This window comes from Trichomycterus rosablanca, chromosome 1, assembly GCF_030014385.1.
Source record: "Trichomycterus rosablanca isolate fTriRos1 chromosome 1, fTriRos1.hap1, whole genome shotgun sequence".
NCBI lineage: Eukaryota > Metazoa > Chordata > Actinopteri > Siluriformes > Trichomycteridae > Trichomycterus > Trichomycterus rosablanca.
The window spans coordinates 76,176,719-76,201,579 of record NC_085988.1 but is presented as its reverse complement, the minus strand read 5'-3'; the positions used below and the strand labels follow the sequence as shown (position 1 = coordinate 76,201,579).

Sequence of the window (24,861 nt, the reverse complement as noted above, 5' to 3'; positions counted from 1 at the left end):
GTTAATCGGAGCTACTAAAATAGTCCTAGTTCTGAATGTGTGTTTGCCCTGTGATGGACTGAGACTTTTCCGTAATGTTTCCTGCCTTTCACCCAATGGAGCGGACCCACTGCAACCCTGACCAGGATAAAGCAGTGGTAAAATAGACAATGAAATTGCAAATTGCTTTAGGTTGTAAATAAACTGTGTACACATACTGGTACATTAAAAGCTTTTGGTAATAATCCTTTATGGCAAGCCAACTAACGGGGTAAACATTCATTCATGTATTAATTTGTACTAACCGCTCTATCCTAGTCAGGGCCATGCCGGTTCTGGTGCCACCCACAAACACTGGACTCAGGGTGAAAACACACCCTGGACAGGGCGCCAATCTATTGCAGGTTGATAAATACATTTACTGTGACACACCGAAAGGTAATTTAGTGCAGCTAGTTCACCTCTAGCCTGATTGGAAGGTGACCAATCGAATGCAGGACCTTAACAACTAAGTTGCTGTGCATCACTCCACGCTATGGTAACTAGTTGGGAATTAGTGTAATGTTATCATGCTAAAATTGAGGAAGCGTTACTTAAGCTGTGTGTCAGCATCGCCTGCACAGAACCTTGACCTCAGGAATGAACTTTGACCAACATCGTTCATCAGTATCCAGCCATTGTTCTTTTAACTGAATGGGTACAAATCCTTGTGAATGTCTGTGGGAATTTGTACCCACTAAGTCAAAACAGCATATGTATGGCTGGGCACTGATGAAGAGAGGCTGTTGTTATAGCTAAAAAAAAAACATGGTCACTCTACTTTAATAGCATTTGTTTTTAAATAGGATGTCCAACAAGATTATGCTGGCACATAGCTAAAGTAGCGCTTCCTCCATTTCAGCAAGAACTGATCTTTTAGAGTTTTGTTTGTTTATTAGGATTTTAACCTCATGTTTTACACTTTGGTTACATTCATGACAGAAACAGTAGTTACTCATTACACAAGATTCATCAGTTTACAAGTTTATATCGAACACAGTCCTGGACAATTTTGTATCTCCAATTCACCTCATTTGCATGTTTTTGGACTGTGGGAGGAAACCGGAGCACCCGGAGGAAACCCACGCAGACACAGGGAGAACCCGGACTGCCCCACCTGGGGACCCACTTAGCCACCATGCCGCCCGATGTTTTAGAGAGTGACATAGACAAGATGTGAATTAGTGGGTCCAGCATATTGGAAGTTTACACCAGGTTTTACTTGCAAAATGTATTTGCGCTATAGGTATGATGTACCTGTTGTCCATACTGTACTGGCCTGTTGGTAAAGGTGTTGGTTTATTTGTTTACTGTTCTGAGTTTTAACAAAATTAACGTGACAGCAACTTTAATCCAAACTCACCCTGGTTAATTAAAATGCATTAGTCACAATGTATTCACCACACTTTTTTAGAAAAGTGAATTCATAAAGACGTATAAAAATTAACAACTGTATGATCTCTTCTCTAGAATATGTAAACATCATGTTATTCACACTTTTACTTCTGTACACACTTGTGATCACTACTGTGTTTACTAGATTAATGCCTGATTGTGGTTCTGCTGCAGCACTCAGTAGTTTAAAATCTAATACTGCAAAAAAAAAAAACTGCCCAATAATCAAGAACAACTTCAGATTTAAGCTTTTACAGAGTTCTTCCAAAGACATTATCAAATTCAGTCCAACAGTCTGTCCTGAAGTCCCTGCAGTGATACAATCTGTGCTTAAACCAGGTCATATCAGGGTCACCAAGACAGAAATGACCTTGTACTTGTTTCTGCCAGCCAAATGCCCACTAGATAGATTGTTTTAGGAAGCGTGCGAGTGCTGTCCTGATGATTTAAATCCTGTCACAAAAAAGCCCAACCTGGCAACTCCCTGAATGACAGATTGGAAAAACACACGCCTGGTTGAATCTGACCATCTCAGGGGTCAGGTGGTTATCAGACAGTTTAGTCCGTATTAGCCTGATATGCCACCTTACTACGTGATACCTAATGGTACCAGTAAGAAGGGATGTGATTTCGCTAGCTATTGTTATCAACAGTCATGTATTTAAGAGCTGCAAATCCATAGCGACGGGACATGTTCTGCTGAAACTCCTCTTTCAGAGTCTTGAGACAGGCCCGGTATTGTTTATTTGATCTGAACTTGGTGATGTCGAAGCTCGGTGCGTGAGGCATGTGGATCATGTAGGCATTGGGTAACACCACAAACTCGTATTCCTGTGAAAAAGAACAAATAAATTATTTAGATATATGAAAACGTGCTATCTAAAAATTTAAAAACAAGAATCTGTAATTTGTTAACATTTTTTAAATTGTTTTTATTATTATGATTTTGTTTATGCATTTTTTTCCGACTTTAGCGTATCCAATTACCCAATTGCATTAAGTTTTCTCTCTACTGATGTTGATCTCCACCATGGTTAAGGAGAGCCGAGACTACATGTGTAGAGCCCCCTCCGGCACGTGTGCAGTAGCCGACTGCATCTTTTCACCTGCACAAGGCGAGTTCATATGCGGATCAGCTTTGTGTAGAGAGCGCCACACCCTGATCAACGCGTTATCACTCATCTCTGTGCAGGCGCCATCAATCAGCCAGCAGAGGTCGTAATTGCATTAGTTATGATGAATTCCCGTCCGGCTCCCTCCCTGTATGAACAACAGCCAATGGTTGTTCATGTGGGCACCCAGCCGACCGGATAGCAGAGTTGGGAATTCGAAACAACAAGTTTGAGATGTCAGCTCTGGTGTGCTAGCGTGTTTTACCGCCCATTTGTTAACATTTTTTACCCAATCATGATTTCTTCACTCATCTGTTACCAGTTTACCTGCTTATAAATATTTTATCAACTTTATACTCCTATTTTGCACCCTGTCCTATATGTGTTGAGAGTGTGACAGGCATCAAATTCAAAATGTACACTATATGGACAAAAGTATTGGGGCACCCCTTCTAATTTTCGAATTCAAGCGTTTCAGCCAGAACAGTTGCCAACAGGTGTAATAAATCAATTATATAAAGAACAATATATGATATATATATATATATATATTTATAGAGCTTGCTTTGTGGTACACACACACACACACACATATATATATATACTGTATATGTGTGTACCAAAAAGCAAGCTCTATAAAGACATTAATAAAAGCTTGGGTTAAAGAAACTCCAATGGCCTGCACAGAACCTTAGCAGAACTCTACTTGCCAACACCAGTGCCCAGCCATATACACCCACTAGGCATAACATTATGACCACTGACAGGTGAGTGAATAACACTGATTATCTCTTCATCATGGCACCTGTTAGTGGGTGGGATATATTAGGCATCAGGTGAACATTTTATCCTCAAAGTTGATGTGTTAGAAGCAGGAAAAATGGACGAGCGTAAGGATTTGAGCGAGTTTGACAGGCCAAATTGTGATGGCTAGACGACTGGGTCAGAGCATCTCCAAAACTGCAGCTCTTGTGGGGTGTTCCCTGTCTGCAGTGGTCAGTATCTATCAAAAGTGGTCCAAGGAAGGAACAGTGGTAAACCGGCGACAGGGTCATGGGCGGCCAAAGCTCATTGATGCACGTGGGGAGTGAAGGCTGGCCCGTGTGGTCCGATCCAACAGACGAGCTACTGTAGCTCAAATTGCTGAAGAAGTTAATGCTGGTTCTGATAGAAAGGTGTCAGAATATACAGTGCATCACAGTTGCAGGGCTGTTTTGGCAGCAAAAGGAGGACGTACACAATATTAGGAATATTATTAGGTGGTCATAATGTTATGCCTAATCGGTGTATATGCTCTTTTGACTGAATGGGTGCAAATTCTCACAGACATTCTTGTGGGAAGCTCTCTCAATAGAGTGGCTGTTGTTAAAGCTGAAAAGTTAACATAGAGGCCACTATTTTAATAGCATTTATTTTTAAATAGGATGTCCAACAAGCTCATGGTCAGGTGTCCAAATACTTTTGGCCATATAGTGTATATGTTTATATTTAAAAAGTGGTTTGTGAAAATATTTTAAAACATTTCGTTGTAGTTTTGTCGGGTAAATAAAGTTCAATAGTGAACAAATCACAGATTCTTGTTTTTTTACCCCTTTTTACAAAATATTTCACCTTTTGCAGAAATGACGTTTGTAGGTCAGATTCAAACAATCACAGCGTTCAAATATGTTCTTATTTCCGTCTGTCAGTGAAAAATATACTGGCAACAAAAGCTACCATTCTGGGTTGCTGTTGGTTAACAGGCTTGTGCAATGTAATGATCGATTCATCCCCACACGGTCCACACAATTCTTTCAGTGTCCAGCAGTGCAGACTCCCAATTATGCTGTTCTACTAAACAAACACATTTTATTGTAACAAGACCGTATACAAGTATAAAAAAAACTTTAGGTCTTTGATCATTCTAAAGTTTTGGGAATTTGTTTTAAATATATAAGTTCTAATTTTCACTTCCACTCTGCTGGATTTCCCCAAACAAGCTTTTATATCTGACATTACAAAATAAAAGGTTCATTTCTGCTATACAGTGCATTCTTACCCAAGGAACCTTTTCTAAAAAGAATGATCACAAAATAATTAAATCTTTTTTAGCATATCGTCGCTGTCCAATGAAAAACATGTATCTCCACTTTTAGCGGTTTTCACTTTTTTACATGTGTTGATTGTGGGTTGATGACAGGTAAATCTCTGTCTGTCCATATCAGCAAATGTCAAAATGACCAATGAAAAATCACGCAGTCTCTTTAACGAGTATCTCCATTGGCTGCTAGACCTGTCCATCAAAACTGCGTATCTCCTCTCCCTTCCCCTCCGGTACTGTTTGAGAAATGCGTAATGTTTGATCTATACAGTTTATTCAGGTTATTGAATTGCATGGTTGTAGAACTTATTTATATTTGTACACGTAAGTCCATTTTACATATGAAACAGACGGACTGACGACCTGATAAAGATATATTTTTATTTCTGTGCTGAATTGTATGTAAATGTCTCCATCTGTGGTTTGTTTGCACCGTTACTGTCAGGTAACTCAAAAAGTTGAGACAGCGGCGATATGATGGTAAGTAATGCAGCCATTACACAAAGTGCAAAGTGCCCTTAATTAATTTTCTGCCATTAATAATTGGAAAACAAATATATTGTATTACATATGGAGCCAAAAATTCCTCCAGTTAGTGCTTGAATGGTGCAGAGCAGAGCCGTAGATGGAGAGAGTTGCGACACTCCTTGTTCTCGCCGCCACGCGGTCACGTGGTTCATGTGTCCCTCCAATAGTTCCAAACAAACCCGGCGCTGTCATGTTCTCATATGGGACAGGCAGCAGTGAATTAAATATTAAACGCTAAATAATAAACATTTGTACAATTTCTGGGTATTTTCAACTGCGTTTACATTTACTGCATCTGCTTTAATGTCAATCTGGTATATAAAGTGGAAGATTGATGTTTATAATGACTTGTTAATAGGTCGTTCTTGTTAACACACAGTACATTATATTAGCATACATTACATAATGCCATATCATTAAGTAGCAGAGACAATATACAGTATAGACATTAAAGTGTTTTTGTTTTGTTTTTTGCATAAACTAATCTCCCTTCACTTTCCTGAGGATTCATAATAATAATAATCATTTTGGTTAAATACTAAGCCATGTGTTTACCTGCACTGCAGGTACATGAAATAGCATTCATTCATGTCTAATTTTATGAGTAATTAATCATTGATTCCTACATGTAATACATTAATGAATTCATTATGAATATGCACAAGTTCATTTTGTCTAATGTAAGTGGTGGACAAGGTACACAAACCATGCAGTTGAGTTAAAGTAGAGATATCCAAGGTAAAATATTACTCCAGTAAAAGCAGTAGTAAAAGTAAAAATACTCTTTACCTCCACTTGAGTAAAAGTACTAAAGTATATTTACCTTCAAATGTACTTAAGTATGAAAGTAAAAGTAGCATGATTTATTATGGCTCTAATGATCATTTCTGTAACAAGACTCTTGATTAATCAACTCATTTTAGGTGAAAAGACTCTAGTGTCATTAATTTAGCTTAGCTGACTAAGCTAAATTCAGTTATACCTATTAATTAAAATAAACATGTAACATTTAGTGCTGAGAAAATGCTAAACAATAACAGGATTAAGTATATTAATGACATCAAATTCATTATTTTTTTTAAACAAAGCAAAATAGAGCTGAAAATGCTTGATAAGTAGTGGAAATGAATGGGGCTCTATGGGATGTTTGGAACTATTCAGAGCTCCACAACCCGGAAGCTGCGCAAAAAAAGTCCCGCCCCCGTTACAACGGTTCCCTATGGGAGTGTCGCCACTGTTCTCTCTACCGCTCTGGTGCAGAGGTAAAATACAATACCCCATTACCGCTGAGATCTGGGGTCCAAATCTCAGTGGTGCTTGGGGTGGGATGCACTTGTCAGTGCGCTCAGTGCTGGTCCCAATCCCAAATAAAATAAGGAAGGAAGTGGGTGCCCAGGTGGCGTAGAGGGATATTTCGTTAGCACACCAGTGCTGAGATTCTGAACATCCAGGTTTGAATCTTGGCTCTGCTACCGGTCGATTGGGCGCCATCTAGAGGGCACACTTGGCAGTGCCTGCACCAGCCAAAATTGGCCACCAAGTCTGCTGGGTGGGGAAAAGACCGGACTGGGGTCGTTAGCATCTGTTTCTCTGCATGCTTTGTTAGCCCCCTTTCATGCTGTTCTTCAATGGTCAGGACTCTCCCAGGACCACCACAGAGTAGGTATTATTTGGGTGGTGGATCATTCTCAGCACTGCAGTTTTTAAACACCTTACTGTCACTGCTGGACTGAGAATAGTCCACCAACCAAAAATATCCAGCCAACAGCGCCTTGTGGGCAGCGTCCTGTGACCATTGATGAAGGTCTAGAAGATGACCAACTCAAACAGCAGCAATAGATGAGTGATCGTTTCTGACTTTACATCTACAAGGTGGACCAACTAGGTAGGAGTGTCTAATAGGGTGGGGTCTTCAAACGCTGTGCAAGGACCCTAGTTAGCAGGTTGAGGTGGCTGTCGGCAGATCAAGTATGCAGATCAAGAATGATCTGGTGTGGTGACCCCTACATACAGAAAGAAAGGGCTGCTGACTGACAACCTAAATACTAAATGTAATGAAGTAGCATCTATGTGCAGATCAGAACGTTTGAGAAGAAGGTGAAATCAGTTGTTGTCCTTAAAATGGAATTCAGGTTTTTTTAGTGAGATGTATGAAGTCATGAGAATGAAGTGAGACTGGATGTGCAGTGAAGACGGATTACCTGAGCATCCAGTTCCATAATGTGGGCCACTTTGTTCCAGCCGAACCCCACAAACCTGCGGTCGTACTCAGGACTGTCCCTCCTCACAACCACGTACGGCTCAAAGTCAGCCTCCCACTGCACTCTGTATGGTGTCGTGGCTGTCCTCCATTTAGCAAAGTTAGTCGGAGCGTGTCCTTTTGTCCATACATGATACCTGGAAAAAAAGAACTTCTTTTCAGACTTCAGAGACTTACTGATTGCTTGTGGGTTTGACGTTATTGCATCATTACCACAAATCTAACACTGTGAGAGAAGACAAAAGGAAACCTGAAGGTGAAGAGTGCACCCATGTCTAGCTGGGACAAAAGCTCCGCCTTGGATTTAGGATAGGACAGTCGGTAACGAAGTGTCTCAAATGCAGGCACCACCAGAGCTTTCTTAGTGTGTGCCATGTCCAGCTGTACCACAGACTTCCTGTAGAATAGACATCACACTATTTTAATTAGAGGTTAATAAGCAAACAAAGTGGTACTTTTGCACACGTCCAATGTCCATATGGTAGGAGAAAAAAAATGTACAGATTATACACTGATCAGTCATAACATTAAAACCACCTTCTTGTTTCTACACTCACTGTCCATTTTATCAGCTCCACTTACCATATAGAAGCACTTTGAAGTTCTACAATTACTGACTGTAGTCCATCTACTTCTCTACATACTTTTTTACCCTGCTTTCACCCTGTTTTTCAAAGGTCAGAACCCCCCACAGGACCACCACAGCAGTGACACTGACATGGTGGTGGTGTGTTAGTGTGTGTTGTGCTGGTATGAGTGGATAGGACACAGCAATGCTGCTGGAGTTTTTAAACACCTCACTGTCACTGCTGGACTGAGAATAGTCCACCAACCAAAAATATCCAGCCAACAGCGCCCTGTGGGCAGCGTCCTGTGACCACTGATGACGGTCTAGAAGATGACCGACTCAAACAGCAGCAATAGATGAGCGATCGTCTCTGACTTTACATCTACAAGGTGGACCAACTAGGTAGGAGTGTCTAATAGAGTGGACAGTGAGTGGACACAGTATTTAAAAACTCCAGCAGCGCTGCTGTGTCTGATCCACTCATACCAGCACAACACACACTAACACACCATCATCATGTCAGTGTCACTGCAGTGCTGAGAATGATCCACCACCTAAATAATACCTGCTCTGTGGTGGTACTGTGGGGGTCCTGACCACTGAAGAACAGGGTGAAATCAGGCTAAAAAGGTATGCAGAGTAACAGATGGACTACAGTCAGTAATTGTAGAATTACAAAGTGCTTCTATATGGTAAGTGGAGCTGATAAAATAGACAATGAGTGTAGAAACAAGGAGGTGGTTTTAATGTTATGGCTGATCAGTGTATAACACCTTTAACATTAAAAGTTTAAAATAATGTCATGAATGTCTGGCTGTTCCTATAGGTACTACAGTTGCAATCATTAATATTCATCCCCCTTTATCTTATAAGATATTACGGTGGCGTGTATAGAATTGAATAAAAATATTCAACAAGACATCTCAGTATACAGAGGAAAATTATTGATACATCAAAGCACTTTTGAGAAAATAAGTTACATCATTTTGAGTTCAAATGAAAAACATTTAGTTCTCTTGATATATACCCATGTGCTCTATTATTCAACACCCAGCCTCAGTGCTTGCTGTAACATCCTTTTCTCCTGATAACCTCTAATAAGCGATTTCAGGAGAAGTGCTAACAAGCTTCTGACACCTCTCTTGTGGAATCTTTGCCTATTCTTTTTGTACAAAAGCTTCAAGATAATCGAGGTATAATGGCTTTTGTGCTGCAACTGCTTTCTTTAAATCCTACCAAAGATTTTCTATTGGATTTAAATCTGAAGACTGAACAGGCCACTCCTGCATATTTCAGGTCTGATTCCTTCACCAAGCTTTGGTTGAATTAGGGAGGGACCCCCGAAGAGGACGAAGGTCCTTGCTGAGTCTGGTTTCTCTCAAGGTTTCCAAGTCCAATCATCACCAAGGTTTAATTTAACTACAGAAGGTGAAACATTCCTCCTCAAAACGGCTTGGTATTTCTGTGAATCCTTGATGCTAGACACATGGTCAAGATTGGCAGTTCCAGCAGTAGAAAAACATTTCCACATCATCAACCCACCTCCATGCTTGGCTGTGAGGATCATATTCTTCTGGTTGGTCACAAGCCTTGACTTTCTTGCACCACTGATCCTTATGAACAGAACTTCCAGTTTGGATTTGTCACACCATAGAACTGTCCCAGAACTCTGCAGGTCTTTCTAAATTCAGTCTTGCACATTCCAGTGTGCTTCTTGGTCAAAAGTGGTGTGCACTGTGCAATTTGGCCATGAACTCTTGATGTTAAAGTATCTTCTTATAGCTGCCACTTACACATCTGTCCCAGTCCTCATCAGGTCGTCCTGTAATGCTGTTGTAGTAACACAGGTTTTTTCTTTGTTGTCCTAATGAGAAGTCTAAGGGCTTATCAGAAAAATGTAGGCTCTCCTCACAGCAAGGAAGGTTTGCTGCTGTGCCATAAGTTTGGAACTTCTGGACAGTACTCCTAATGTCTTATAAATTTTATTATGCCCACTGCTGTTTTCGTTCAATAAAATGATCTGCTCTCTCAGCTTTTGTAACAGTGTTGTACTGGCTTATAAATAACTGTCCTGACTGTGCCACACATTTAAAACTGAAGAATCATAGATTAATATATAGATATTTGAAAATATTAATTAATATAAAATGTAAACAAATTAAATATATATATATATACAGATAAAGCATAACATTAAAACCACCTCCTTGTTTCTACATTCACTGTCCATTTTATCAGCTCCACTTACCATATAGAAGCACTTTTAAGTTCTACAATTACTGACTGTAGTCCATCTATTTCTCTACATACCCTTTTAGCCTGCTTTCACCCTGTTTTTCAATGGCAGGTATTATTTAGGTGGTGGATCATTCTCAGCACTGCATTGACACTGACATGGTGGTGGTTTGTTAGTGTGTGTTGTGCTGGTATGAGTGGATCAGACACAGCAGCACTGCTGGAGTTTTTAAATACCGTGTTCACTCACTGTCCACTCTATTAGATACTCCTACCTAGTTGGTCCACCTTATAGATGTAAAGTCAGAGACGATCGCTCATCTATTGCAGCTGTTCGAGTTGGTCATCTTCTAGATCTTCATCAGTGGTCACAGGACGCTGCCCACAGGGTGCTGTTGGCTGGATGTTTTTGGTTGGTGGACTATTCTCAGTCCAGCAGTGACAGGGAGGTGTTCAAAAACTCCAGTGCTGCTGTGTCTTATCCACTCATACCAGCACAACACACACTAACACACCACCACCATGTCAGTGTCACTGCAGTGCTGAGAATGATCCACCACCTAAATAATACCTGCTCTGTAGTGGTCCTGGGAGAGTCCTGACCATTGAAGAACAGCATGAAAGGGGGCTAACAAAGCATGCAGAAAAACAGATGGACTACAGTCAGTAATTGTACAACTACAAAGTGCTTCTATATGGTAAGTGGAGCTGATAAAATGGACAGTGAGTGTAGAACCAAGGAGGTGGTTTTAATGTTATGGCTAATATATATATATTTAAAAATTTTAGATAAATTCAGACCAATTGTTCACACATAACAAGACAAGCACACCCCCCTCCGACAAGTGTGAAGCCATTAGGCTGTTCTTTCTGAACTGGGTTAATACATAAAGCTGTGTTCCTACATGTGTGTGCTGCCAGACTGGATCATTCTTTGTAACATGTATGCAGGCACCTTAATTAGACAGCAAGTGCTGCTGGTGCAGTGACAAGGAAGCAATATCCCATCCAGCCTCTGTGTCTGCAGTGTGCCTGACCAAGCCAGTGTCAAGTCCAGTGTTTAAGTCTTAGCAGAGGTAAGTTAGTTTAATAGACTTCTGCACTGGAGTCTCCATATTATTCTTTTGATTACTTGTCCACCACACAAATAGTAGTCAATTTGTCTTCTGCTGCTGGGGGATCCCTGATTGCAGTTGAGGTGGGTATATTGCTGCTCACGCCTCCGACGACCCACGCGCAGCCCTTAGTGGAACCCTTTTTCACTTACGCTCTGCCAGTCAGGGTGCTTACACAACATTTGAAGACCCCACCCACATAGTCCGGTCATCCTATCTAGCAGAACCGTGTCTGCTGCAGGCACTGCCAATTATGCCCGCTAGATGGCACCCAGCTGACTGGTGGCAACGCCGAGTTTCGAACCAAGGAGTTCAGAATCTCAGCGCTGGTGTGCTAGTGAAATATCCCGCTGCACCACATGGGCATCCTTAAAAATAATTTTAAGATGATAAATTTGTCACATAAAATATACTGTCTGTTTTATTAGGCTGTATTTACATTTGTACTTTTTGTACACATTGGACCCTGAGTTTGGTCATTGAGTAATGTGATTTCTGGACTTCAATGTGACATTACTTTATATTTAGAGGTGCACACTGACAGACAACAAGATAAATCACTAAGACTGTATACACAAACTGGTCATAAGTATTTGGCCCCATAATTTAAATCTTGTTGGGACACCCAGGGAAGCAGCTTGCTAAGAATCAAAACACTAACTGCTATTCACTGAAATTACAGATGCAAACTAAAACTGGTTTTATGATCAGTTTGCATCATTACATTCTCACTGAATTATTTAACAGAACATGTTAGCACATAGCGAGCAGTGTGGATAATTAGCTGAAGCTTGTTTCAAACACAGCAATACAGACAGATATTGCATTGCATTATGTAGGTATAAGAAGTAAGGTAGTAAAGAGCCAGTAGGGTTTACTAGCCAGCCAGCTCCAGAGGTTCCAGATTACTGCATTTAACAGCCTGTGCTTGAAAGGGATACCAGCAGTTGGATTGTATATTCTTTTACACTGGTCACAGTGGTATTGTAGTATCATGTTTAGATTTACATGTTGTATAGCTTGGAGGCGGTGACACTGACAAAAAAACACAAGAGGGAGCTGGAGGTGGCAGAGATAAAGATGCTAGGATTCTCACTGGGAGATGGTTTGGGCATGTGCAGAGGAGGGATGAGGAGGAGAGGAAGGCCAAAGACAAGGATTAAGGATGCGGTAAAGGGGGACCATGCAGGTGGTTGGTGTGATGGAGAAGGATGTTTAGTACACAACAAGATTGAGACTAATGATCCACTGTGAAGACTCCTAACATGAGCAGTCGAAAGTAGAACAAAAAGAGAGGGTTATTAGTTAGGAGCCAATTATTGATGGGTAGCACTGTTGCCTCACAGCTTAAAGGTCCTGGGTTTGATTCCCAGGTGAAGTGGTCTAGCTTCTTTCTTTGTGGAGTTTACATGTTCTTCCCGTATCTCAGTGGGTTTCCACTGACAGTCCAAAGACATGTAAGTCAGGTTAAGTGGGGATACTAAATTTGCCTTAGATGTGAGTGTGTGTTTGCCCAATGTTGGACTGGCAACCTATCCAAGTAGTTTCCAACCTTTTGCCTACTGAAGTACACACAGCTAACAGGTTAGTTCATTAGCCTAACCTCTGCTCTATATTTATGAGTAGACCTCATACGTTTGCTCTGAAGTTTCATCTTACCTGAGGTACTCGTAGAGTCCATACATGGGCAGAAAGTCGATGTCGGACAGGAACATGTAGGGCGTGTTGACCCGTTTCAGTGCAACGTTGCGTAGGAGGTTGACGGGGTAGAACTGACCCTCTTTGTAGACGATGTGATACCCCACGTTGCTTCTGCTCATCAGCACCTCGGAGCCCTGAGCGTAACGCAGGAACTGCTGTGCCTCGGCGTCAGACAGGTACAGAGCCAGACTGATGGGACCTTCCCAGTGTTTACAGATGGCCTCCAGCATCTGCAGCCTGGTGCACACAAATATTTTATCAGACCACATCATTAATCATTGGGTTTGCAGTCCATTTCGGTGGAGAAAGGTTAGACCTCCTCAATTATCGATGAGGTGGTTAATGAAACTAAAGCAGATAAATTGTCGTGACTGTGAAAAAAGGTTTTAGCCTTGCCTTGAACTTTTCAGTCAAATGAAGCCTGTAAAGTACATCATTATCATCAGTTGTCACTTGTGAAAGACAAACTGGTACAAAGAGATGGACAAGGGTTCCAAATGCTGACACGTCCTTTTGATTACATTCAGGATGTGGATTTATCTGCAGTCTGTTATTCTGGTGCGTTAAAAATCACTGTCAAGCATGACTGTCAGTCTACATCATCTACATTTTCCTATAGTCAGCTCTGATAATGCATCCTGTACACTATTATATCTATATATATATATACATATATATATACATATATATATATACAGTATATATATACGTATATACATACAGTATATACCGATCAGCCATAACATTAAAACCTTGTTTCTACACTCACTGTCCATTTTATCAGCTCTACTTACTATATAGGGACACTTTGTAGTTCTACAATTACTGACTGTAGTCCATCTGTTACTCTGCATGCCTTGTTAGCCCCCTTTCATGCTGTTCTTCAGTGGTCAGGACTCTCCCGGGACCACTACAGAGCAGGTATTATTTAGGTGGTGGATCATTCTCAGCACTGCAGTGACACTGAGTGGATAAGACACAGCAGCGCTGCTGGAGTTTTTAAACACCTAACTGTCACTGCTGGACTGAGAATAGTCCACCAACCAAAAATATCCAGCCAACAGCGCCCCGTGGGCAGCGTCCTGTGACCACTGATGAAGGTCTAGAAGATGACCAACTCAAACAGCAGCAATAGATGAGCGATCGTCTCTGACTTTATATCTACAAGGTGGACCAACTAGGTAGGAGTATCTAATAGAGTGGACAGTGAGTGGACACAGTATTTAAAAACTCCAGCAGCGCTGCTGTGTCTGATCCACTCATACCAGCACAACACACACTAACACACCACCACCATGTCAGTGTCACTGCAGTGCTGAGAGAATGATCCACCACCTGAATAATACCTGCTCTGTGGTAATCCTGTGGTGTGGTGGTCGTGTGGGGGTTCTGACCATTGAAGAACAGGGTGAAAGCAGGCTAAAAAAGTATGTAGAGAAACAAATGGACTACAATCAATAATTGTAGAACTCCCAGTCACCACTAATAAAGTGCACCGTTTACCGTTATGCTGAGGTTATGAATCCAACTTGAACAAAGGTCTGGTGTAAAAAAAAAATGGACGGCTTTGCTTCTGTGTTGTTGGTATTACGCTGAAATAGTGATTTGACTTTAGTATTTTTGCCCCGGAGACAAACCTTAAATCCTGTGTTTAAATCATTGCTCTAAAATGCTGAAACAATGAGTTCTTTTTAAAGAGGAATCATGTCCTTGCATAGGTGGATTTCTAAATTACGTTTGTAATGCTGCTTAACCGCTTTATGCAACAACCATCGATCATCAAACCTTACAGTAGAATATAGTTTTCTGGTCTGTGTCGGATTTTTAAACCAACAAACTGCAGACACTGCTTATCTTACAGGTTCTTCTGGAGCATGTCTGGCCTTTATTTCTCTTCATACTCCATTGTTTTCCGTTTTTCTTTTTTATCCACCATATCGATGAAGCCTCTCTCATCTGTTAAAGACCATTACGCTAATGCTACCAGGCAACTAATGAGATGTACCTAATCTGCACAGTGCTCCATAGTGATTCTAGAGGTGAACATTATTATATGATTTGCTGCCTACTGAAGACTGCAACTGTTGTATTAACTATGAAAAAATGTGTTTATATACAGTCATGGACAAAAATATTGGCACATCTGCAAGTCTGATCGTATATAATCTCACACAGAACTCCAGAAATGAAATTATTGGCATGTATAATTTGGTAACATGCCTTTTAAAAACATTAACTGAAATAATTCTCTTCTTTTGCCAACTGTTCCAGGTCTCTCTGATTTGAAGGGTGCTTTCTCCCAACTGGTGCTTGATAGGACTTAGATCTGAAGTCATTGCTGGCCACTTAAGAACTCTCCACAGGTTTGTCAGGGTGCATTTTTGAATGCCCTTTAAAGTATGATTTGGGTCACTGTCCTCATGGAAGAGCCATGACCCTCTGACAAGAACCCAGCTTACTCACACTATTACAAAATGTTCAAACCTTTTCTGGAAATGAGGTTCGAAACAAATCCATCTCATACCTGTCCATGGAGAGCTGGGCCACGAGGGTAACATCTGTCTGGTCAGTGCTGGTTTCGTACTCGTAGTGCAGGAAGTAAAGGTGTGTACGGTGCACAGTAAAGCGCTCACGCCGAAACTCGTAGCATGGGTCGTCCTCATCCAGCTCCAGCAGAGTCTTCTGAAGCTGAAACATCACAAACAAAAAATCCCCCTCATTAAATATAGCTACATCTGTAAGGAGAGACATTTGAATTCCTATAAGATTAACTTTTTCTAAATCACATAGCAGAACTATTATCACTAGTAGTACCAGTACTAGTTAAGCCCTGTGAGGTAGGATCCACAGTGGATCTGGTCCACATACCAGACTTGGCACAGTTTTCATGCTGGATGCCCTTCCAGGATGCCCAGTTTTCATGCTGGATGTGCTACCCGCCTGATAGCATATGGCAGTATAAGGGCAGTTGTTGTGGATAAGGTACTGGACTAGTAACCAAAAGGTCAATTGTTCAAGCCCCACCACTGCCAGGTTGTCACTGTTGGGCCCTTGAGCAAGGCCCGTAACCCTCAATTGCTTAGACAGTATGCTGTCTCAGTACTGTAAGTCGCTTTGGATAAAAAAAGCATCTGCTAAATGCTGACAATGTAAATGTAAATATGGACTATGGACTTGGGACTTGATAAAGTGCAACTTCCAATGTCTAGGCTGTTTTAGTCATTCCCCTTGGATATTAACCAATCATGTCCATGCAGGAGGCTGTAGAGCGTCTGCATGAACATGACTGGTGCTGCTGCAATAGCGGCCTCGGAGATGGAATAATGAAGATCGGTGTGCGACTCTGTATGTGATACTGATCGCTGTGTGAACCCACCACAGGCAGGTAATAAGAAGCAGTTGGCAACTGCACATGTGTACAGGCCTCCTCGGTCAGGGTCTACAGCAGTAGAGATACAACTGGGTAATTGGATATGACCAGGTTGGGAGAAAAAAGGAAAAATGCATACTACTACTAATAATAATAGTAATAGCACTGCCAGGATTAATGCCAGTAAGCACAATATCAGCAAGCAGCAAGCGATAGACATTAAAGTGCAGCTGTGTAACACTTCGCCAATTTTACCGCCCCGTTAAAAAAAAGCGTCTGCACCCCAGAAGAGAGACCACACTACTGGAATTACAATCTTATACCATTAAAAACGTTTACATCTGTAAATGGCAGCTATATAAACACTAATAAAGGTGTCACACTGACTGATGGCTGAAAATTACATTTAAAACGAGTGAGTAATCGGAATGCTCACGCAGTGCTTGGCCAGCTAATTCCTGAGCGACTCCATCAGTCCAAACGTCCTATTAATGTCATTTAAATAGCTTCTCAAACTCAGCAAAACTGACAGAACGGCACAAGACCGGAGTTAAGATGCAGCCTCGAAATTGATTGGTGCAACAGATGCAGCGCTGAAACCATATCAGAAATTGTCAAGCTGGGAGTGATTTGATTATTCAGAGACGATGGGGATGTACTGTGCGCCCTGAACGCTCGGTGGCTTTAAAAGGCTAATCAGCAATACAAGCAAACTTGGCAGTAGCAACATCACACTCCATTGTTCATACACATTTTCAGACATTAAATATATAATCATTAGCTTAATGGGAAAAACAGGTCTGGAAAAAACAATGCATGGGTACTGAGCTAATCCATCTATCCATCTATTCATCTCTCCCTCTCCCTCTCCTCGGCTGCTCCCGTTAGGGGTAGCCGGCAGATCGTGATCTGCATTATTGATTTGGCACAGTTTTTACACCGGATGCCTTTCCTGACACAACCCTCCCCGATTTATCCGGGCTTGGGACCGGCATTACAATGCACTGGTTTATGCATCCTAGCGGCTAGGTACCTATAGGACAATTCAGTGTTTCCAATTAACCTGACTGCATGTTTTTGGACTGTGGGAGGAAACCGGAGCACCCAAAATAAACCCACGCAGACACGCGGAAAACATGCAAACTCCACACAGAAAGGACCCGGACCGCTCCACCTGGGGATCGAACCCAGGACCTTCTTGCTGTGAGGCGACAGTGCTACCCACTTAGCCACAGTACTGGGCTCATCATAAACTAAATTTAAACCCTCTGCCAGGCCACAATCCACAACTGTTGGTCCCTTATACCTTCACTGCTCCAAAACTGAATCACTGCTTATAGAATATGCTTTTTGAATGCTTGTGTACATGTAAATAGTATATGGCACCCAGGTGGCACAGTGGGATATTCCACTAGCACACCAGCGCCAAGATTCTGAACTCCTCGGTTGCCACCAGTCGGCTGGGCGCCATCTAGCGGGCATAATTGGCTGTGCCTGCAGCAGACTCTAATTGGCTACCGTGTCTGCTAGGGCGGAATGACCGGACTATGTGGGTGGGGTCTTCTAGTGCTGTGCAAGGACCCTGATGAGCAGAGAGATGTGCCTGTGCAGAGTGCATGGGTGTAAAAGAAAGGGTCCGCTAAGGACTGTGCATGGGTCGGAGGAGGCGCGAGCAGGAAATATACCTTCCTTAAATGCAATCAGGGATCCCCAGCAGTGGAATAGAAATTGACTACGCTAACTCGGAAGAAAAATGGGAGAAAATGCATAAATAATTAGAAAAAAAATAGTATATGAAAATGATTTATTTTGTTTTTTGATTAACCCACACTGACAATGACACAACCAATGAAAGCAGCACTGATAATGATGATTCATTCATCTATGACGTTGCTCAGAAGTCCAATAGCATTAACAAATGCTGACAAGAATCTATTACAAAAGGATTTTCTACACACCGATAAGTTTTTCATGGGAATTATGGGCACAAATGTGTTTGTGCTAGTGTTTGACTTTGGATCTGTGGTGTTTTGGAAGTGTTTTTCCTCTAAAAGTCTTTGGAACCTTGTGAGGATGAGTACATTGGGTCAAGAATGAATCTTTCAGTCAGACATTGATCTAAAATCTACTGCCAATTCAATTGCACACTTTTCATGGTCATCCAACTCCCCGACCAAAGCCTGCTGAATACCAGTGGGTTTATCACACAACTAAGGATCTGAGATCCTAGAGGATCTGGAGTGATTCTGTAATAAGATGCGCTCTCAGATTCCTTGCTCTGGATTCTCCAACATTATTAAAGCTTATATCTAAGGCACTACCTAATTTATGGCCGTGAAAATCACGTCATGCAGTTTGCAATATGCTGTGAAATTTGCTGTGAAATTCAAATGTAAGGTTTGTGTTTAGCGATTTAACATTTTTCATTCGCCTAGGGTATGAAACATGAAATATGAGGCGGTCCTAGCAATCATACAGCAATTACATTAGTGTAACAGACTTTACTGTGGTGTAGTCTGCTGACAATGTTTGATGTATGTGTTTATGTATTGGGTGCATTTTGTCCTTTTGGCGATTTCATAATCAATGTAAGTGTGTTTCTCTACACACGTGATCATCTCTGTGCTGCGTCTCAAAAGAACAGCCCGGTAAAGTATTATGCTTTGCGATAGTTATGTCTATAGCTATGTACAGTCTATTTCTTTCTTTATAAACTCAGCACACTCTAAAGACGCTCGGTCATACTAGCAATCGGTTAGACAAAATGTCCAAGATGTCGAGGTCTAAAGCAGCTAAAAACACCACTCTGGAAACTGAGTTTGGAAAACTCCCAACCAATTGTGTGGACGCAGAGGGGGTGACAAAACATGGACGAGATTCAATCTGGAGCTGACTGTATAGGTCTAATGAATTCAAACAGAGGTGGTCAGGTGGCACAGTGGAAAAATGCGCTAGCCCACTACACCTGGAATCCAGGGCTGGAATCTACAGCGTTGTTATGGGCGCCTACTTATAGAATGATTGGCTGTGCCTGGTGGAGCCAAGGCTTTGTGATGGACTGGCATCCTGTCCAGTGTGTGTTACTGTCTTTGTGCCTGGTGATTCATGGATTCATGAAAAACCAGGAACCTGACCATAATAAAACGGTGGTGAAAATGAGATGAATTCAAACAGGTGTAAGATAAAAGCATGTTTAGATAAACATCACAGAGTAATGCAGAAAGGTGGGCTGTATCACATTCCTCTGATCCCTTCATGCTCTCTACATGCCTTACAAATAGTGTCTCGTTATAAAGACCGCCTGCTGTTCCTGCGATGAAAAAAAGAAAGACCTAGAATAAGCTCACACACAGTCAGTCATATGAACGACTTATCTGTGCTCCTAAGCTGCAAAAAAAACTGTCATCTCACTACAAGAGACAGTAGGTTCCTCTATCACCCCATCTTAATTTTATCACTGATCTTGTACACACCTGAACTGAGTGCTATTCTGTTCTTGCTCTCGTGGAAGGCGGTTGCATTTTCCCTCCTCCCTTATCTTTCCTGCTTGGCTTCTCCTGTATCGTACTGTCTCGTCTACTCTACTCTACAGAGATTTTCTCAGCACAGCTCCTCAAAGAACAAATTATGGAATTGGTTAAATGGTCTCTGAATGCTATTGACACCATCTTCTCATCGAGAAGTTCGGGTTCAGGGGAACCCACATGCCCCGATGGAACGCAGATGGCAGGATACGCGACGGACTCGTGGGGGAAGTGGAGAGTCGTGTGCCTGGCACCTCTTTCGTTGGAGGACGTAGAGGATGTTTACCTATTCGGAACTTTAATTGTGGGGTTTCTGCTGATTGGTTTAGGCTTAGCCCTGCTGTATCGGGAAATTAAAAAAGTTGGGTCAGTTGTCAATGGTCCCAAGGAACTGCCCAATTTGATTGATATGGTGGGTAGAGCTGTTGGAACTCAGACTGTGGTTATTAATCGCAACATGGATTCCATTTTGGAGAAACTAACGGCTTTGCGAAATGAGACGGATCAGAGACGCATTAATTCCGTGAGTTCTTGTTAAATTTGTATTAGGGCTCAGACTAAACAACATGTCATTTCTGCTCTTGGCTCCCACTGTTATCATCAACGACCTTGGTGATAAGAAAATTCCTCCAGAGGATCTGCTGCGAAGTACCCTACCCTCCCTCCACTGGCTGGTTCATTCGGGGCAGTAAGAGCTGTCAACAACCATGTCATCGTGAACTTTGTACAGACTTTTTCTTGCTGCACGAATGACTGTCAGAACTTTACCAACCCAAAAACAACGTCTCCACTCTCTTAGCTTGATCCCACCAATACGGCAGGACGGGTCTGCAGTGTGCGCCTGCATATGGCTGCAAATCGCTGAGGCTGCTTGTCGTAGCTGGTACCTTCCCTATCCCCTCACCCCCAAACCCGTGGCTCGTTGTGTGACTATGTTATGTTCTTATGTTTACATGTGCTTGTGTGCTGTTAGGGGCTTTTTTTTATGTCCCTGAGGAGCACAATCTGGTTGCTAGTTTTTTTTTATCTCCTACTCTCCCAATGTATTACCATTTCTAACGATGCAAATTTCCCCATTGTGGGATTAATAAAGGATATCTTATCTTATCTTAGAACTCATGAGAGGATTGCTCACTTATTCTCTCAGTTGTTCTTTATGGGTACGCTAACACCAGCTCGGTACTCTAACATCTCAAACACCACAAAAAACTACTTAAATCAAACACTGAGAACCCAGACTGCCTACACGGCTTTTAACAACTTAGTCATCATCTTCATAATAAGCAAGCGACGGCAAGCTGTACCCTAGTCGTTAATTTACTGGACTAGTAATCAGAAGGTCCCTGTTTTAAGCCCCACCACTGCCAGGTTGCTGCTTAGCCCTGAATTGCTCAGACTGTATACTGTAATTGTACTGTAAGTCGCTTTGGATAAAGGCGTCTACTAAATGCTGAAAATGTAAATGTAAAATGTAAGCACACATTGTAGTTAAGACTGTCGGGATCAAGACCCAATACACCTAACACCAAGACAAGACCAAGACTTTTCATGGTCAGGACCCAAACCAAAGCAGAAATAAGAGAATTATATCACGTTCTTGGTGTTTTGGTAGACTTAAGTAGAGATGAAGTACAGAGAAATAGTCTTTATTGCTGATAGCTTAATTGTTGGTTTACTGACTAACACACTGGGGATTGATCTCATGATATCATGCTATATTTCTCAAGCACTGGAGACAAGACTCATGTCTATGTGTTAAAAAAAAATTGACCCTTAAAAAGGGTCAATATTCTAGGCGGCACAGTGGCTCGGTGGGTAGCATTGTCGCCTCACAGCAAGAAGGTCGTGGGTTTGATTCCCAGGTGGAGTGGTCTGGGTTTGCATGTTCTCCCTGTGTCCGTGTGGGTTTTCTACAGGTGCTCTGGTTTTCTCCCACAATCCAAAGACATGCAAGTGAGGTTAACTGGAGCTACTAAAAATTGCTCTTAGGTGTGTGTGTGTGTTTGTCTGCCCTGCGATGGACTGTCTAGGGGGTTTCTGTGTGCCTTGCCCATTAAAAGCTACGGCAAACCGTAGCCTAGTGGTTAAGGCACAGGTCAGTAATCCAAAGGTTGCTGGTTCAAGCCCCACCACTGCTAGGTTGCTGCTGTTGGGCCCTTAAGCAAGGCCCTTAACCCTCAGTTGCTCAGACTGTATACTGTAACTGTAATGTAAGTCGTTTTGGATAAAGGCGTCTGCTAAATGCCGAAAATTTAAATGTAAATGTAAAAGCTGGGAAAGGCTTCAGCAACCCCCTGCAACCCTGATTAGCATAAGTGGTATAGAAAGTGAGTATGGTCAATATTTTGGTTTATATGCTTTCAACTTTTCAGCAACAGTTTGGGGAAGGCCTCTTTCCATTTCCTTTACAGGCCTTTTCTATAAGAAAAATTCTAGTGGCTCACACAATGCCCTAACCTCAACCATACTTAACAGATTTGGAATGAAATAAAAATAATAATAATAAATAAATAAGCAGATGCAATGACTTTATTTGTCATATATACATACACGTGTACAGTGCAATGAAAATTATATACTGAAAATGATCTATTATTCCCAGTCACTGTGAGGGCACCATCGACCAGACAGCAGAGGCCAAAAATGCAGCAGCAATGAGGAATCCCTTCAGATTCAAACTCGAGAGCTTGAGATCTCAGCAATGGTGGGCTAACATGTTTCACCCTACTGATAACTTTTGAGGTAAAATTACATGTGTTAAAGGAATGCTGGTATTCACCTACATTTTCACTGTTGTGGTCGGTCTTACTGGGGCAGCCAAACAGCTCCCTCCTAAGTAGGTTCCCATCATACTCCAGAAAGGTCAGATAAAGGTTCCTGAAGAACTCCACGTGCTTGTTCTTCACCCGGAGCTTCTTAGGAGAGTTCCAGTGGATCACCTGGACAGTCACAGACATTAAAAAACCTTTAAATCGTACATCCAGAAGCTACGTCTGTGAACTGTGAGGATCATAAAGGTTTATGTTAGGGCATTAAGAACAGCAGCTGTAGTTAGAGCCTAACAGAAGGTACAAGGCAGCCTTTTCTGTAATGTCATTCAGAGATGACATCAAACACCCCCCACACACTCAGATGAGCAGATGTTCACAGCCAGCAGGAGAATTTTGTACACATAGGTGACAAATTATTGTAAAAAAACAACAATAGCACTGCAATAAAAGTATATTAGTGTGGTGTTTCAGGTGTCTTGGCAGATTCTACAAATCTCTCAAACAACCTCCCTTGGTTGGACTTTTAATGATGGTGGTGTTGAAGAATGCTTAACAGGGATGAGACCTGGTGACTGTAAAGGCTGTAATATATTATTACATCCTATTTTCAAACCAATTAGTGACCCCCCCTCAGAGGATAGAAAGATTCCATTCTGTAATCAGGTCAACAACTAGAATATTTGCAGTGGTTAAGTAGAATCAGAGTGTAATTAAAGAAAAAATGCAAAAAAGGCTAGGCTATTACGTCACCCTGTTTAATCATGTCTGTGTAGAAACCCAACTGGCCAGTAGCACTGCTGTCCGAGGTAGCAGGTTAGCGTATTTACCGCTGCATCACCCGAGCGCCTTAGAGCAGTGGTGGGCAAACTACGGCCCACGGGCCACATAAGGCCCCGTTAAGCTGTTTGACCCGGCCCGTTGAGCATTTACAAAATTGTCCTTTAAAGTAAAGGCAAACTAAATCACTGAGTCAATGAGTCAGAAACGACTCTTTTCAAACGAATTATTTATGGGAATGGAATCAGGTAGCTGTGCTCTTATCGATGGTAAAGATTCATTCGTTTTGCTCACTCTATTTCATTACGGTGTCATGCTCAAACAATTTAATGAATCAGTTCATTTGTTAAAGAGATGCAGTCATGGTCCAGGCTTCCGAAGTCAGATTTTGGGCGGAATTTCAATCTCTCTCTTCACTGGCTGTTTATAAGTGACAGCTTAGTGAACGAAGTACCAGAGAATATCATGTGGTCAGATGAAACCAAAATGGAACTTTTTGGTAAAAACTCAACTCGTCGTGTTTGGAGGAAGAAGAAAAACCCAAGAACACCATACCTACTGTGAAGCATGGGGGTGGAAACATCATGCTTTGGGGCTGTTTTTCTGCAAAGGGGACAGGACGACTGATCCGTGTTAAGGGAAGAATGAACGGGGCCATGTATCGTGAGATTTTAAGCCAAAACCTCCTTCCATCAGTGAGAGCATTGAAGATGGAACGTGGCTGGGTCTTCCAGCATGACAATGATCCCAAACACACCGCTCGGGCAACGAAGGAGTGGCTCCGTAAAAAGCATTTCAAGGTCCTGGAGTGGCCTAGCCAGTCTCCAGACCTCAACCCCATAGAAAATTTGTGGAGTCCGTGTTGCCCAGCGACAGCCCCAAAACATCACTGCTCTAGAGGAGATCTGCATGGAGGAATGGGCCAAAATACCAGCTACAGTGTGTGCAAACCTGATGAAAACTTACAGGAAACGTTTGACCTCTGTCATTGCCAACAAAGGTTATGTTACAAAGTATTGAGTTGAACTTTTGTTATTGACCAAATACTCATTTTCCACCATAATTTACAAATAAATTCTTTAAAGATTCTACAATGTGATTTCCTGGATTTTTTTTTTTTCATTTTGTCTCTCATAGTTGAAGTGTACCTATGATGAAAATTACAGACCTCTCTCATCTTTCTAAGTAGGAGAACCTGCACAATCAGTGGCTGACTAAATACTTTTTGACCCCACTGTATATCCCTAATGAAACAACACACAGATCATGTAAGCAGCGGTTATGATTTTCTCCTGCTGTGTGGTTGATCTGGGTCGCGGTTCTGCTGTTTACCGTGCGCTTTTATTTTGCAATGATAGCAAAGCATTATCAAATATTGTGATTTTTTTTTTGCTCATTTATTTGAAG

The 24,861-nt window shown here is 41.8% G+C and overlaps 1 protein-coding gene across 1 annotated transcript in view; it reads right to left on the bottom strand.

The window, feature by feature from the left end:
- Nucleotides 1-862: 862 nt before the first annotated feature.
- Nucleotides 863-24,861, bottom strand: part of LOC134315589 (xylosyl- and glucuronyltransferase LARGE1) — a 129,894-nt gene continuing 105,895 nt past the window's right edge. Inside the window, exons 10-15 of the mRNA XM_062996439.1 lie at nucleotides 22,690-22,845; nucleotides 15,537-15,700; nucleotides 12,971-13,249; nucleotides 7,644-7,790; nucleotides 7,335-7,530; nucleotides 863-2,244 (exon numbers count right to left, since the gene is read on the bottom strand). Of these exons, the coding sequence (XP_062852509.1) occupies nucleotides 2,047-2,244; nucleotides 7,335-7,530; nucleotides 7,644-7,790; nucleotides 12,971-13,249; nucleotides 15,537-15,700; nucleotides 22,690-22,845 (1,140 nt within the window). The 3' untranslated portion in view covers nucleotides 863-2,046. The remainder of the gene's footprint in view (nucleotides 2,245-7,334; nucleotides 7,531-7,643; nucleotides 7,791-12,970; nucleotides 13,250-15,536; nucleotides 15,701-22,689; nucleotides 22,846-24,861) is intronic.